Source organism: Populus nigra, chromosome 10 (genome assembly GCF_951802175.1).
Source record: "Populus nigra chromosome 10, ddPopNigr1.1, whole genome shotgun sequence".
Taxonomy (NCBI): Eukaryota; Viridiplantae; Streptophyta; class Magnoliopsida; order Malpighiales; family Salicaceae; genus Populus; species Populus nigra.
Window position 1 is genome coordinate 16,446,712 of NC_084861.1, and position 14,991 is coordinate 16,461,702.

The 14,991-nt window shown below is 35.3% G+C and overlaps 4 protein-coding genes across 6 annotated transcripts; all 4 read right to left on the reverse strand.

Moving 5' to 3' along the window:
- Positions 1-1,305: 1,305 nt before the first annotated feature.
- Positions 1,306-2,986, reverse strand: LOC133704421 (F-box protein CPR1-like). The gene has a single exon (XM_062129234.1). The coding sequence runs from the start codon at positions 2,817-2,819 to the stop codon at positions 1,590-1,592; it is 1,230 nt and encodes a 409-aa protein (XP_061985218.1). The 5' UTR covers positions 2,820-2,986; the 3' UTR covers positions 1,306-1,589.
- A 1,665-nt stretch (positions 2,987-4,651) lies between these two features.
- Positions 4,652-6,356, reverse strand: LOC133704477 (F-box protein CPR1-like). 2 transcript variants are annotated; one of them, XM_062129305.1, is made up of 3 exons: positions 5,355-6,356; positions 5,172-5,218; positions 4,652-5,012 (listed from the first exon to the last, which is right to left on the reverse strand). In XM_062129305.1, the coding sequence occupies exons 1-3, from the start codon at positions 6,354-6,356 to the stop codon at positions 4,931-4,933; spliced, it is 1,131 nt and encodes a 376-aa protein (XP_061985289.1). In that variant the 3' UTR covers positions 4,652-4,930. The 2 variants fall into 2 exon arrangements, 1 of the variants encoding a protein (XP_061985289.1); XR_009844074.1 differs by having other exon boundaries at positions 4,652-4,966; positions 5,172-5,473.
- A 436-nt stretch (positions 6,357-6,792) lies between these two features.
- Positions 6,793-9,947, reverse strand: LOC133704142 (mannose-1-phosphate guanylyltransferase 1-like). Its single transcript, XM_062128899.1, has 5 exons — positions 9,589-9,947; positions 8,509-8,641; positions 8,224-8,286; positions 7,910-8,149; positions 6,793-7,796 (listed from the first exon to the last, which is right to left on the reverse strand). Exons 2-5 carry the CDS (start codon positions 8,617-8,619, stop codon positions 7,083-7,085), a joined length of 1,128 nt encoding a protein of 375 aa, XP_061984883.1. The 5' UTR covers positions 8,620-8,641; positions 9,589-9,947; the 3' UTR covers positions 6,793-7,082.
- Positions 9,948-11,913: 1,966 nt separating this feature from the next.
- On the reverse strand, positions 11,914-13,950 carry LOC133704624 (beta-glucuronosyltransferase GlcAT14A-like). 2 transcript variants are annotated; one of them, XM_062129504.1, is made up of 4 exons: positions 13,152-13,950; positions 12,976-13,051; positions 12,748-12,894; positions 11,914-12,674 (listed from the first exon to the last, which is right to left on the reverse strand). In XM_062129504.1, the coding sequence occupies exons 1-4, from the start codon at positions 13,665-13,667 to the stop codon at positions 12,127-12,129; spliced, it is 1,287 nt and encodes a 428-aa protein (XP_061985488.1). In that variant the 5' UTR covers positions 13,668-13,950; the 3' UTR covers positions 11,914-12,126. The 2 variants fall into 2 exon arrangements, with proteins under 2 accessions (XP_061985488.1, XP_061985489.1); XM_062129505.1 differs by having other exon boundaries at positions 12,748-12,863; positions 13,139-13,945.
- Positions 13,951-14,991: the final 1,041 nt, after the last annotated feature.

Sequence of the window (14,991 nt, forward strand, 5' to 3'; positions counted from 1 at the left end):
ATCTCTCGTATAGTTTTAGATTTTAATTTTGTTATTATGTGAATACTTTTGCTCATATTAACAGTTCCACCAGGTAAGAAGAAGTTCGATAATGCCATGTGGTGCTTTCTAAAAATATATTTTTAATTGAAAAATGTTAAAATAATATTTTTTTATATAAATTATAAAAAGACACTTAAATAATATTAATTTAAAATAAAAAATATTTTGAAAAATATTTTTTTAAAAAAAAATAGGACAACAAAAACAAACAATCTCTAAGTTTAATTACGAGGGAAAAAAATCAAGGATGTTCACAAAATAATGTATTTCTTGTTTGTTACTATACTTCTTTTATAGGGTCATATTCTTCAACTTGTTAATATTAGCGAGTGTTTAATTACTATCTTTGAATAAAAAAAAATAAAAAAACACATTTTAATGTATTTCTTGTTTTTTAAAAGATAGAGATCCATTATAAAACTATATAGAATATATTTACTTTTATATCTTCATCATCTATGTTTGTATAAATAAATATGTTTATGTATTTGTTTTTCTGTTTTAATCAAATACAACCTTATTTTTCTACAAAAAAGAAAAAAGAAAAAGAATTCCAACTTATTATTTGCAAATAATAAAAAAAGGAAGAAGTGAGGTGGCGAATTCGGCAAGAGCAAGCGGCTCTCATGGCTTGCAAATGCTGGCGTCGAAAGCTTATTAATTAATACATGACTGCATGAATAAAACATCCAGGAAATATTCGACAAATGAGTTACATCCATACGTACAATATAAAAGATGGATGGATGGATGGATGGATGGATGCCATTCAATTTCAATCTTTTACTTTTCACTATCAGTACCTAACTTTCTCGATCATATTAAAATCGACTGGCAACGCTGATCTATACCTCACCTAAAAAATCTCATGCGTTGTCTCAAATTTATCTTGGCAATATTCAGCTTACATTAAATCAGCTGGACCCCATTAAGATTGTTCTATAATTAAACATTTGTCCTATTTGAGAAATTATAAAATGTTTGATAAAATTTTATATTCAATTGTGATTTAGGAATAAAATTAACGTGTTAAATAATTGAATAATATTTTAGCTTAAATAATTTGATTTATTTTTTTAATTAATATATCTAATGACTTGATATATAAAGCTTATATATTTGGTAATTGATATTAGATAAACCATAAATAGTAGTTGATGTCAAAAATATTTTTTAATAAAAATAACGACAATGTAATAGTAAAATTAATAAAAATTACAATAATATTTTAAAAAATAAACTCCCAACAAAATATACCGAAAGTGAAGAATGAAATGATAATCATATCAAGTACAAGTAAATGTTATCAGCAATCGTTAGTTGCCATCAATGATTAACAAGATCCACAGCGCAAAGCAGCAAACAAATACTAAATGGAGTGTTCTGAGTAAATTCATCTGCCAGCAAACTACAAATATATCTTCAGAAATTGCCAAAACAATGAGAAATTAATAGTTTGAGCTGTGTCCAGGAAGGCCAAGTAAATGTGAAGAGGCATTAACATCTAATACTGATCCGAATAATATTCGTACCTTTTGCTGCTGAGTTTAGTTTGATTTATCAAGTAAAGCAAGACTCTCTACAAAGTAATCCGCGTAGCCATCGACTGACAGCTCCAGCCCCGTATCACGAATTCTCGGTGTCTGGGGATCAAAAGAAACTAACCGACTCCATGAATATCCTGCTATTAATATCTCTCCATTACTCCTATGAACCACTGGCCTAGCTATATGGAGCATTTCAATCTGGTATTTTATGGCCCATGATTCCCTCACATCATATTGGTTCATCACCCATATCTCACAAAGACATCTTCCGCTATACAGACCACAATTAATGACATTCACGGAAAGAGAGTCCTTGAACACTGAAAATGACCTATCTGTCACCGCTTTCCTACGATCATCAAAACATTCAGGCAGCATTATCTCTCCGAATGATTCATTGCTTAAATTGAAAGATAGTGCAAACACTTTGTTATGGCCCGGTAAAGGTAACGGACTGTTAATGTATCGTTCAATATTGATTTTGCCCTTACGATATAGAAGCCAGTGAATAGCCCCGTTTACAAAAGCCTGATTGTCATGGCGATAAAGGGTGATATCACGCAATGCCTCTTCGTTTTCAAGGCTTCTACTGAAGAAATCAACGTTTTCATTCCAAGATCCTGAATTGAGAGAGTAAGACTGAAAAACAAATGGACGTTCGGCTGAACTACCAAGCCTCACAACCCTAGCAACCTTATAGTCATCGGTTCGTGGATCATAGCCAATGCCTAATAAAGTAGTGGCAACTCTGGCATAGGACCTCGGAGGTGGAAGATGCAAAGTTTTTCTAATAGATGGATTCCACAAAATAACACTTCCGCTGGCATCAAGTTTGGGATGTATACCCGAAAGACATACAACTCCATTACAAGAACCATTTACCTTAAAAGCATTAGGTTGGCAAAAGTCCAATTGTAAGCACCTATCTAAAGAATCGTTGTCAAGATGCAAAGAGACAGATGCTACAGGCTTTCCGACTCGAAGAATCAATTGCTTGGCTTTGGCAAAATGTCTCTTGATGAAGTAAGGGGAAGTAATGAGGGAGTTGCATGATTTTGATACACACCTGAATCTCAAAATAGATTTGATGGGTAATTTTAAGAGTATACTCATAACTACATCCTCTGGAATAGGATCCTTTGTCACTTCTTCTTCTGCCATCTTTACGTCCACGACTACATCATTTGGAATAGGATCCTTTGTCACTTCTTCTGCCATCTTTCTGCCCATCAGAGAGAAAGAAAAGGTCTCAAGATTCTTTTCTTTTCTGGTCTGATAGAGGGACTTAATTGATTGCGAAATGCCTATGGGGTGGGTGTTTACTTGGTGGTTGATGTCAAGAAAGAAGGGAAAATGTGAGGGAACAAAAGAGAGGGTCTCTGAGTCTTTTCTTGAGCTTCTTGGCTTCTTTTGCGATAATAGAGGCTGAGAGAGAGGGAATTTGGTGGGAGAGAAATAGCAGAGGAGAGTAAAATTGGAGTCCTCGCATCTTTGCTGGGCTTTGAATTTTGAACTTGGCAGCATAAAGCCCACCGCATTTAATCTCCAAATTTCATCACTTTTTTTTTAAAGGAATATTTTGTTTTCGAATTTGTTAGGAATATTCAAGAGTATAATTTTGTCCTGAAATTCTCAATAATTTTTTTTCCTAATTTACTTTTATTTTTTAAAATTTCCGGGCCCAAAATTCTATATTGTTTACACATTTAATAGAATCATGGAGGAGGAAACACGGTTATAAATAAATAAATTCTTGAACAGAGAGAGGGACGTCCTGATAAATTGGGAAAATAATAGGACCATATTAAGAGAATCTTTAAGAGTAGAGGGACTACGTTACGATTAATCCCATCAGGGGGCCAAAGGGTGTGTATCTTCTACTTACATCTAACTTAAAAATGCTTTTTTAACACGATACGAAAAATACAATATAAACTTAGATTGTAAACTCAAATCATAAAATTATAAAATTATAAGTAATTTTTTTTAACTAATTATATATTGATAATTCTAGTCAAGAAATTAATTTACATTAAAATCTGATAAAATAAGTCAATAATATTATAATCAATTAATGATTTAAATAAAATAAAAGAGGTAGATAATATAAATTAATAAATTAATGACATATAAAAATAAAAAGTCTCAGAATGAAATTTTTCAATACAGGAGAATCACTGAAAGGTAGGAAACACACATAAATCTAATGACAATCTGGTTGTTCCCATCACAATAAGTCTTGATAGATCCTTTTAGGTTGCAAGCTAATGAATTTACATTAGTAATTAACTAATATAAATTTAATATATTTTTGACAGATTTGAGTCCTGATTTCAAATATGTTGTTCTCTTCTGATTTCAAAATGTCGTTTTTTCTCGTTTGGATAAATTATTGCGTTTACGATATATAGTTGAAAAGTTTCAAATATTTAGTTCTTATCTCAACTTTAATCGAAGCAAAATTTCATTGATAGCTTTAGATATGTCCCAAACAATACACGAAGGTCTTGTATGACATATTTGACATTATTAATTTATTAACTTTGAACCTCTAAAATATTATATTTTCTATCTCCATTTGACTTGAAAATTTACCATAATCTATTTTCATGTATTTAATATTTTCTTATAAAATTTCAGATTTATCCAATATATGCTTTGAAAGATATGTTTAATCTCACAAAACTAGTTAGAAGATATTTTAAGGTCAAATTTAAACCTGACGTGATTTATATTACAAATTTAGTAAACTCACAAAATCAGATTGAGTTTATCGAGTTTATCGATTTTGCACGAGTTAAGTTTGATTTTACTAATTTTAAATTTTTAATCTGATTTAACATGTTAAATACATATTAAATCATAAAATTATAAAATTTTAAGAAATAATTCGCGATCGTAGCAACATCCCTGGAGAGACGAAAATAAAAACGGTAAGAGATAATGTATTTTCACTGAATTCTCTAACTGGCTGGTGTAATCACAATTTCTATTACAAGGAGCATAGCTGCATAGCCACACAATTACACGCAATTTGAGATGCTACCTAGCTAAGTCACCACAGCCATAGAAACGAGCTGAGCCGCATTTTTATTATCAGCATTCTTTGCCATCAATCATCGACAAGATCGACAGCGCAAAGCAACAGCCGCACACCAGCACTAAAAGGCTGATATGAGGAGATATATCTACCAGAAAACTATAAATTCTTCAGAAATTGCCAGAACAATGAGAAATAGTTTGGGCTGTGTAAATGTGAAGAAGCATTAACATCTAAAACTGATCCGAATACTACGTTCCTTTCCGAAGACAACCTCTCCAGTGCCTCTTTCTTATTTTATTTAGGGTGCTCCATTAGTTGCTGCGTGTCCAGCAGCCTGCATAGAAGAAGGGTGCTCCATTAGTTGCTGCGTGTCCAGCAGCCTGCATGGAAGAAGGGTGATTACATGCATGAATGATGCAGAAAGAAAAACCGATCAATCCATGACTGCATTGTTGTGAAACAAAAATAGTTAAAGAAAAAACATCCCAATTCATTTCAATCTCAAAGGACAATTAAAGACATTAAGATCACACACGTACCTTTTTCTGCCGAGTCTAGTTTCATTTATCAAGTAAAGCAAGACTTTCTACAAAATAAGCAGCGTAGCCATCGATTGACAGCTCCAGCCCCATATCACGAATTCTCGGTGCCAGAGGTTGACATGAAACTAATCTATCAGATCCGTATCCTGCCATTAATATCTCTCCGTTACTCCTAAGAACCACTGGCCTTGCTACATGCAGCATTTCAATCTGGTATAGTCTGGTCCATGATTCCCTCACACCATATTGTTCCATCACCCATATCTCACAATTATATCTTCTGCTATACGGACCACCCTCAAACACATTAAAAGAAAGTAAGTCCTTGAACACTGAAATTGTCCTACATGTCACCATTTTGGTCGTATCATCAAAACATTCTGGCGGCCTTATCTCACCGAATGAATCATTGCTTAAATGGAAAGCCAGCACAAACACATCGTTATAAAGCATTAAAGGTGACCATCTGTTACTGGACATTTCCATATCGATTTCGTCCCTACGATTTAAAAGCCAGTGAATAACCCCGTTTACTATAGCCTGATTATCATAGCGATAAAGGGTGATGTTGCGCAACGCATCTTTGTTTTCAAGACTACTGCTGAAGAAATCAACGTTTTCATTCCATGATCCAGAATTGAGAGAGAAAAACTGGAAAACAAATGGATGCTCGGCTGAATTGCCAAGCCTCACAATCCTAGGAACCTTATAGTCATCACTTCTTGGATCATAGCCAAGGCCTAATAAAGTCGGGACTGTACTGGCAAATGACCTCGGAGGTGGAAGGCGCAAAGTTTTCTTAATTGACGGGTTCCACAAAATAAGCCTCTTGCTGCCATCAAATTCGGGATATCTACCCTGAAGACATACAACTCCATTACAAGAAGCAACTATCTCAAAAGCATATGGGCGATGAAACTTTATTTGTGAGCTCCTATCTAAACGATCATTATCAATAAGTAAAGAGAGTGATACTACTGGGTTTTCGGTTCGAAGAATCAATGGTTTGGCTTTGGCCAAATGCTCATTGATGAAGTAAGGGAGAGTAATGAGGGAGTTCCATGATTGTGATACACACCTGAATCTCAAAATTGACTTGATGGGTGATTTCAGTAGTATCTTTGTCACCACATGTTCTGGGATACGATCCCTTTTCACTTCTTCTGCCACCTTTCTGTCCATCAAGATTAGTTTCTTTTTGGGTGGGTGTTTTCTTGGTGGATGATGTCAAGAAATAAGGGAAAATGTGAGAGAACAGCAGAGAGGGTCTCTTAGTCTTTTCTTGAGCTTCTTGGCTTCTTTTGCGATAAAAAAGGCTGAGAGAGAGATAGAGAGAGGTGAATTGATTGGGAAAGGGCCCTCGCTCTCACTGATTGTCCGAGGCGTTCGAGGAGGGGAAATATGAGAGAAATAGTAGAGGAGAGTAACGGCTTAGAGATGAAGATACTCTTCAGTGGTATCTTGGTTTTATAGTTTACTGATGATTGGTAGTTAGAGGTTATGCAGTAGCTTTTAAAGGAAATAATTCTGGTTCGTTAACCTTCAGCATTATTAATAACAAACCTCGTCCATCACACTCTATCCTTCACTTTCCTTCTCTTTAATGAAAATCCTCGTATACATGACCTAGCGTGGTTTATTTACCTTAAAAGCTTTAGTTTCAGAAAGATACAGCTTCGGATTCTTATAATCAGATCCATCCCCTAATCTCATGATCCAAGGAGATTGGGCTAATCTCAACCTGAGACGAAATTTGTAGCAGAAACAATACTGCAACACTGGCCTGTGAAACTGACTTTTTTACACTTTTTTAGAAGAGAAATGAAGGAAAAAGATCGAAAACATTTGGTTTTCCAGACGCAATGGCTTGTAACAACCCCCGAAGTGTCTAAACGTAGTCAACAAATCTTAATCCCAAACCCTAACATTACTCTCCGGCTTCAAATTGCTCGACTCGATCTCTCTGCCAGGTAAAACCACACCTCCATTGCTGTAAACATCGTCACACACATAGACAACTTCTCCAAGGCTTGTCTTCTTTACATGGACAGCTTCTCCAAGGACTGTCTTCTCTACGCAGGCCCCTTGCCCCACTGTGGAGCTCCACCCGATGATACTGCTAGATATGCAAGCATGCTCCTTGATGGTAACTCCACTCATCACAGAGCAACGAGAGAGTCTAACTCCTGACTCGACAACACATCCTGGTCCTATTGCAACATCAGGTCCAATCAAACAACCCTCTCCAATCTCCGCAGTCTCATCCACCAAAACATTTCCCACGATATGGGGACCAGTGGCCAACTTAGATGGGGATTTTTTTCTAAGGGAATCTAGATAGAGTCTTAGGCCTGTAATATAGTCCCTTGGCTGACCAATGTCCATCCAAAATCCTGGAAGCGCCATTGCATAGAGCTTCTTCTCTGCCGCTATTTTCGGGAAGACGTCTTTCTCAATTGAGGTGGGCCTCAGTTCAATTCTATCAACAACAGATGGGTTCAACAGATAAATTCCAGCATTGATTTTGTTACCAACAAATGCTTTTGGTTTTTCCACAAATCTCTCAACTTTTCCCGTGGATTCTTCCATAACCACAACACCATACTTTGATGGCTCATCCACCTACAGCATAATAGAGAGAAACGGTTGTCGGTTGTCGACATTTTTAAGGTTAGTTTAGTTTCACGTCTCCAAGAAAAACTGACTAAGGTAAAGTGATAACCGGTAGGTGTTACCTTGGTCACCATTATGGAAGCCTCTCCACCATGGGCTTTGTGGAATTCTATCATCAGCTTGAGTGGGTATTCGCAGATGACATCACTATTGAGAACAAAAAACGGTTCGCCAGAATCATCGATTAGCTTGTCCCTTGCTAGTGCCAAAGGACCAGCAGTGCCAAGCGGCTCGGTCTCTTGTGAGCAAGTGATCTTAATATCAAGCTTCGTGTCAAAATCCTTCAAGAAGTTCATCATCTCCTGCAGGGAAGAGCACAGTTTGTTAATTTTTAATAAAAGTTGATAGTGGTGAAAAGCAGGCTGCCTGTTCGTACCTCGGGCTTGTAGTTGATAGCCAAAACAACTTCAGTCACTCCAATAGCCTTGAGAGCCTCTATCTGCAAACAATTCAAAGAATGTGGATATGAGATTGACAGAGCATGGAATTGTGACGGCCCATTATACACGGACAAGTGTTTACATTCTTTTGGCACCTGGGTTTTAAACAAGTTGTTTCTTAATCGTGGAAATCGACAGAGGAAGCAGTTAACCATAAAGACAGCATCCAACACGAGTCCAATTATGTTATATCAACAAAGGCAATGCTCAAGATTTTATACCTGATGCAGGATCATAGGTTTGTTAGCAAACTCAACAAGTGGTTTAGGGTGTTTGAGAGTCAACGGCCTCAACCGTGTTCCAAACCCTCCAACAAGGATCAGTGCCTTCATTCTGATAAGCTCCCTGCTTTCCCTGCAAATTACATGTTCAGAAACCAGGCGGCAAGCAGTCTGACCAAGAGTAACAGAATACAATTTATGACTGTTTCGTTCTCTAACTAGTGTTATGGCAAAACTGTCAAATACACTCCAACAAACAAAGCTACCCAAGAAAATCCTTTTTCTGCCATTTTGCCTGCTTTTTTTTTATGTGATGTGATGAGTAGCAAGAGTCACCATATTCAGTAGTTTATGAATTAGAACCATGATGGGGAAAAAAGCTTTTAAAATGATTACACTAGAATGAGAAGCCAGGTGAGTACTTAGGGCATTAAACCCCAGAAATCATACTCGAAAGAGTCAATCCCGACCGACTGCGAAATAGATTTGCTACAGCATTCAGCTAAAAAAGATGTTAACATTCTAGCCCTCGAAAATTTTAAAAACTTGTTTCATCATTCAACTCATCCGCAAGCCTGACCTTTACCGAGTCGGATGCATCATTGGATAAAAAAGAAGAGAGCATTCCATCATTTAAACCATGAAGAACAGCAGAAATGTCAAAAGGGGGTCCTCATAGAGACAAAATCTTTCAACATGATTCGTCCTTTCTTGTTTTAAGTGGATTTTACATTGAGACTGATCGTACACATTAAATAGGACTAAATCTCACTAAAACAACAAATCTTAATATAATATAAACTGAAGTAGTACATGCACACAAGATCTAACTTATATATAAAAAAGAAGGATAACTCTGAATTAATAAATTAACCAATCGTAAAAATGGCTTTAAAATTCTTTCAAAGATCAAACAAAACCACAAAAATCAGAATCACAAGTAAGCCAAAAACAAAAAAAGGAATCAAATTCTTGTCAAAACATTATCCACGTTGCTACATTTCAGAAAACAGCACCAGACCCAGACAACAACACCATAAAGCCTAAAAACACAGAGACAAAAAACAGTGAAACGAGTACCTTTAGCCTCACAAGATCCCGAGCCCGAGTCACAAGAGCAGGTTTCCGAGAGAGCGAGTCAGAGGTGTCTAAGGATATAATACAAATGGCAGAGCTTGGTTTGATGGTGGTACGTCACGTACGTGAATTGCATGGAAGAGGCAGAGGAAGCTCAAACGGAAGAAGGAGGAGGAGGAACAAAGATTATATTATATACTTAGAGAAGTAGAAGAAGAAATTATCAAAACCCCACCGGCCTTTGCCCTCCCTCCCACCTTTGCCTCTTCACTTGGTATTTATAGACTGCTAGAATTGCATTTGCTTCAGGACTCCACTTCCACCTAAAGAGAGGATTTGTCTTCCATTTTTTTCTGACATGTCAAGAATTAAAAGTAAATTGAACATATGGATCGTATTAAAATGTATTAAAGTAAAGGGACCAAATGAGATTAAAAAAATAGAAGGCACGTTGAACAAAATTGTTGTCCGAGCTTCTATTCGGAACTTGGGCTTTGGCCCGTCAATGGAATAAATGTAAATCAATGTCCTTTTTTGAGAGGCCTGTTTGGTAAACCGGTGGATCATACTAAAAGCTTCCATTTTATGTTTTTAGTGGCCCGCAGTTAGTGGACGAAGGTATTTGTTCAGTAATTAGATCTCATTTGAAAAACAAAATTAGGACAAACTAAAATTTAATTTGACAGATAAAATTAAAAAAAAATTAAATTAATAAATGAATAAAAAATAAAAATAATAAGAACCAAATTAAAATAAAAAATAAAAAATCACGATTATGGATCTAAGAATGAAATTCAAAAAAATTAGAATTTAATAAAATAGCTAAAAGTTAAAATTAGAAATCAAAACATTGAAAGTCAAACTTTAAATATCATCAAATATTGAATTGAAGGGCAAAATTGAAAAAAAAACTAAATTCACAAAAGAATCTAAAATAAAAATAAAAATAAAGAGAATGGGGACTACAAAAATTAAAAAATAAGGTCATGGATCCAAGAATGAGATTGGAAAAAAATTAAAATTTAATAAAAGAGGCAAGAATCTAAATTAGAAATCAAAACATTAAAAGTCAAACCTGAAACATCATAAAATAAGAGCACACATTTGATATAAAAATCAAATGTTAAATAATAAAATTGAAAAAAAATAAAGTTCGATATAATTAAAAGAATAAAAAGAAAATATGATAAACTTAACAAATTACACACTCTTCTGATTTTTAGGAAGGAAAACACATTACTCAAGGTGGAAGAGAGAGAAAAGAAGGTGGAAAAAAATATTTTCGAAACACATTGAATATAGCCTGTTTGACAGTGTGGTTGCGGGTGCTTTTCAAATAACTTTTCGTGCTAAAATGCATGCCAATGATTTTTTTTTATTTTTTAAAAATTATTTTTGACATTAGCACATCAAAACGATCCAAAACGTACAAACCATATTACATTTTAGTAAAAAAAAAATTCAAATTTTTTAGAAACGCAGGTTGAACACGTTCCCAAACGTTACTATAGTCTCAAAATATGATGTTTAACTACTAAGAAATGCTGCATAAGCTGTTCAAAGAGCGCATATATATGTTGGTGTGTGCGATGCAGAGCCAACATTTTTTTTAATTTAATTTGTACAAAAATCAAATTTCCCTCGGACTAGAGAATATCTATGACCACTGCTCTCCCTGAGAGTGTATAAACTCAAGGAGAAAAGTATAAGCTGATAATTCAAAGAATATGGCAGGAAAGCAAGACTTGAAACTACCCTTGAAAGGGAAACCAATTCCTTGCTCTCCTGCGTTCTGTCTCAGTAGGTCATTCATTTGTTTGAATATTGGTAATGACTTCCAGGTCAGAACCCACTTCATCCCTTGGTTTAAGGGAATGGTGGAGACTTCGGGCAGGTACTGGCTGACGAGATCATCATGTATTTTCTCCTTAATAATACCAATAAAACTTGATCCGGTTGGGTTATAGACTTTTCAGTCTTCTTACTTGTCTTTGGACATAGCTTAATCAATTTACAGTAAGTGTGAAGAAATACAAGTATAACTTAACCAACAGATCGACTTTATCATCCCTCTTATAAATCATCCTCCTATGAAAGGACGAGATTATGCGAGCACACAATATTTATAAAAAAAAACCCTTTAATTTTTGCTATAAATTATTTGAATCTAAAAGCACTTTAATAACTACACCGTGTTAAGAAGTGAAAACCAAAAACACTCGTGCTCTTATTGTGCAAATCAAAGACTAAAAACTTCTTTACCCCATTCAATCTTGTAATAAAAAGTATATCTCATGAAAAATATCATATCAAGCATGCTATAAATGATAAGGGAAAAACAATGAGTTTATTGTAGAAATCCTCGATAAAATGTGAATGTATGTACAATATATCACTGGGTGCTTCTAGCTTTTGTTCTAACAAGCAAGTACGCCTTTATAGTGCATTTAGCAAAGGATTCATATGGCTAAGAAGCTTGATTTAACCTATAGTTTTCGATTAAAAGAAAAAAATTATCCACACAAGGATGTATGCTTGGTTCTATGATGACCCCATTTTTGTAGCTTGAAGGCATTGACTAGTTGTCAATTTCTCTTCACTGGCAATCTTAGACAATAAAAATGCAAGCTTGATACCATAAGATCCTGGCTTGACATCATTAATGTTACCCCAAGTTGAACACAAATCCTCCCCTGGAGGCTTTGATGCCTCTGAGCTCTTGTTCTGACCTTGGTCTAAGCACCATTTTCCAGGCACCAATCCATTGGGTTCACGGTTCAAGACATTCTCATCTATCATGTTTAGTGCAGCAGCATCTTCTTTAAATGGCCTTGCAAATGCTGCTCCACCATTTAGCATTTTGTCATAAGGTGATTCCCCATCTGTAGTAGTTTCCAGAATATTGTACCTTAAATCATTGCTTACTGTTGTGTTTTGAAACTCAGGAGAGTTGCAGAGGACAGAGTGGAAATACGATTCAAGTGGGGATGCCGTGTTGCTGAAGTACATTAGTAGTTTTCTTGGAAGGTTGTCCCATCCTTGGACACAGTACTCCATGAAAGCTCTTGAAAGAATCAGCCAGGGTGAACCTGGTAGACAAACAAGCATTTACAACAAGTGATGTCTTTAAGATATGCCCTTTGAGTTGTAAGGGAAACTGACCTCCAAATATCTTGAAAGCATCAGGTGTTGTTCGAGTCTCAACAGCGTAATAAAGGTGGCTACTCTTCTGAAGATGTAAGCTGGGGTCTACAACAATTTGGTTAATCTTGTGTATCCTGCACCAAATCAATTCAACAGCCATTGCTTCTTTAAATCAATCAGGTTGCCTTGAACTTCTTCTCTCTATAAAGTAAATAAATTGCAGGATGAAAAATGGCTCATGCTTACTCGTTTTTTGCAGTGTCATTAGTATAGTTGATGAAGTTGAGATCTCTTGGCAAGGAAGTGAAGGCATGGAGGAGATCTGCCCAGAAATATTTATTATTAACAAATGCCGTGGACATTGCATCACAAAGCTAAATTGCTAGAAAATATTGCAAGTAGCATTTACCATCTTGACTCACTAGAGGATAGTCTGAGACACTTAAATTGATGAACCAATCCCAATCTGCACTCAGCTTAAGAAGCAATGCAGCAGCGTTGAGTATGGCAGCAAGAGCAGACGATCCCATTTCGTTGATAGCATAACCTTTTCCAACAACATTAACATTACCAAATGCTTGAAACAAACTTTCAGATTGAACTGAAACAACTAACTCTGCCCTTTCATAATCTGAGGATTCAGCATCAAGTTGCAATAGATATTGGTTCCTTGGATGATAAATTGCTTTTAATAGCCTTAACATTCTCTTCCCATCTCCATTAGTACCACATATCCAATAAGCAAGAACAGGAGGATAGTCCCGCCCTTTTGAAGGGACAATCACTGAAAAGTACTGCAAATCCTCACTTGCAGTAGCAGAAGCGTGATCATAAAACCATGACTTCGACAAGGCAATCAGTATCAGTAGAGTCATTGCAAAAGCAAGAATCCATGCATGATAGCCTGAATTCCATGAAGAAATTTTTGATGTCCTCATTTGATCATCAGCTTCTCAATGCCAACTTCACCTTCAAGAATTAACGTTTGAAAAAGAACTGGAAACCGGTGAAGAACAGGATAACAAAAAACAGGAATGTGGGAGAACTCTAGGAGGTGAGAAAATGCAGATACATGGTGAAAACTTGAGAACCTAAGAAGGGTTTGAGGAAGGTGTGAAGTTGTTGAACTAGCACTGCTCAACTTACTAGCAAAAAGGAATAAAAAACTTGAAGTCGAAGAAAATTAGAAAAGCAAACAAAGGGATTGTGCAAAGGGAGGGTCCTTTCAAAACAAGGAAGCAAGGTTGTCCATGATGACAGCAGGGCTTTTAGAAAAAGACATGGAGGTGGGTGGTGGTTCTTTTCTGCGAGTTATAATGTTTGCTGCTCTCTTTTCACTTTGTTCTGTAGTTTGCTCATTGGTGGGCTTTCAGCTTTCAAGACCAACCCCCCAAAAAACATAAGAAATTAAATTTAAAAACTTGAAAGTATTTTTCTTATCTAAAACTATTTAGAAATATTTAAGAAACATTAATTTAATATTTTTTCAGATAAAAATTACATGGAGAATCATTTAAAAAGGCATTAGAATAGCAACGGTGAATGATGCCTCCTTGATAAGATATATATATATATATATATATATATATAGCTCATGAAGTGATTATTGACATTATTTAAGAAATTAATTTGGAATAAATATTTGGAGGTAAACAATATTACTCTTTGTTGTCTGCCTAGTAGGATCCTCAAGATTATCCATCAGCAGTTGAAGACAAGACAGCCCAGCCAAAGCTTCTACTTTAATGATTTCTGATAATTGAATCATATGTCTTCATCATTAGAGTTTTTAGTAACTTGAGTTTTAAGCCATTTTATTATTTTGTTTTATCATTTTTCTTTCAATATATATATATATATATATATATATATATGGGTTGACTTTTATTCAATCTTTATCCCGAATCAAATTTATAGCTATCCTTATTAGTTATATCTTTAATCCCAATTAGTCTATTTATAATGTCATATCTTTACATGCAAAGGTAATTTAGATGGGTTAGTTAATTGAGCAGCTGGTGATGGAAAAGGGCAGGCCCAAACCATTATATATATAAAAAATAAATCTGATATAACAAATGGACTGATCCAAAAGAGGGGTTTTGTTTGGGCCCAAAGAGTGGCCGTGTTTGTGTTCGGTCCAGTTGGTAAATTAATAATCTGCCAATCATCAATATATATATATATATATATATATATATATATTAAAATCAATCCACTTTTTATTCAATTCCCCCCCCCCCCTAATCTAGATTGGTTTCG

Excerpts from the sequence above, each read along its gene's own strand:
- LOC133704421 (XM_062129234.1), bottom strand. The coding sequence starts at position 2,819 with ATGGGCAGAAAGATGGCAGAAGAAGTGACAAAGGATCCTATTCCAAAT.
- LOC133704477 (XM_062129305.1), bottom strand. The coding sequence starts at position 6,356 with ATGGACAGAAAGGTGGCAGAAGAAGTGAAAAGGGATCGTATCCCAGAA. Across the intron at positions 5,219-5,354 it reads TGCATGTAGCAAGGCCAGTG|AAAGTCTTGCTTTACTTGAT; the intron begins GTTCTTAGGAGT and ends CTTATTTTGTAG. Across the intron at positions 5,013-5,171 it reads ACTAGACTCGGCAGAAAAAG|GCTGCTGGACACGCAGCAAC; the intron begins GTACGTGTGTGA and ends TCTTCCATGCAG.
- LOC133704142 (XM_062128899.1), bottom strand. The coding sequence starts at position 8,619 with ATGAAGGCACTGATCCTTGTTGGAGGGTTTGGAACACGGTTGAGGCCG. Across the intron at positions 8,150-8,223 it reads CTATCAACTACAAGCCCGAG|GAGATGATGAACTTCTTGAA; the intron begins GTACGAACAGGC and ends TCTTCCCTGCAG. Across the intron at positions 7,797-7,909 it reads CTTCCATAATGGTGACCAAG|GTGGATGAGCCATCAAAGTA; the intron begins GTAACACCTACC and ends ATTATGCTGTAG.
- LOC133704624 (XM_062129504.1), bottom strand. The coding sequence starts at position 13,667 with ATGAGGACATCAAAAATTTCTTCATGGAATTCAGGCTATCATGCATGG. Across the intron at positions 12,895-12,975 it reads AATGACACTGCAAAAAACGA|AAGCAATGGCTGTTGAATTG; the intron begins GTAAGCATGAGC and ends ATTGATTTAAAG. Across the intron at positions 12,675-12,747 it reads TGCTTTCAAGATATTTGGAG|GTTCACCCTGGCTGATTCTT; the intron begins GTCAGTTTCCCT and ends TTTGTCTACCAG.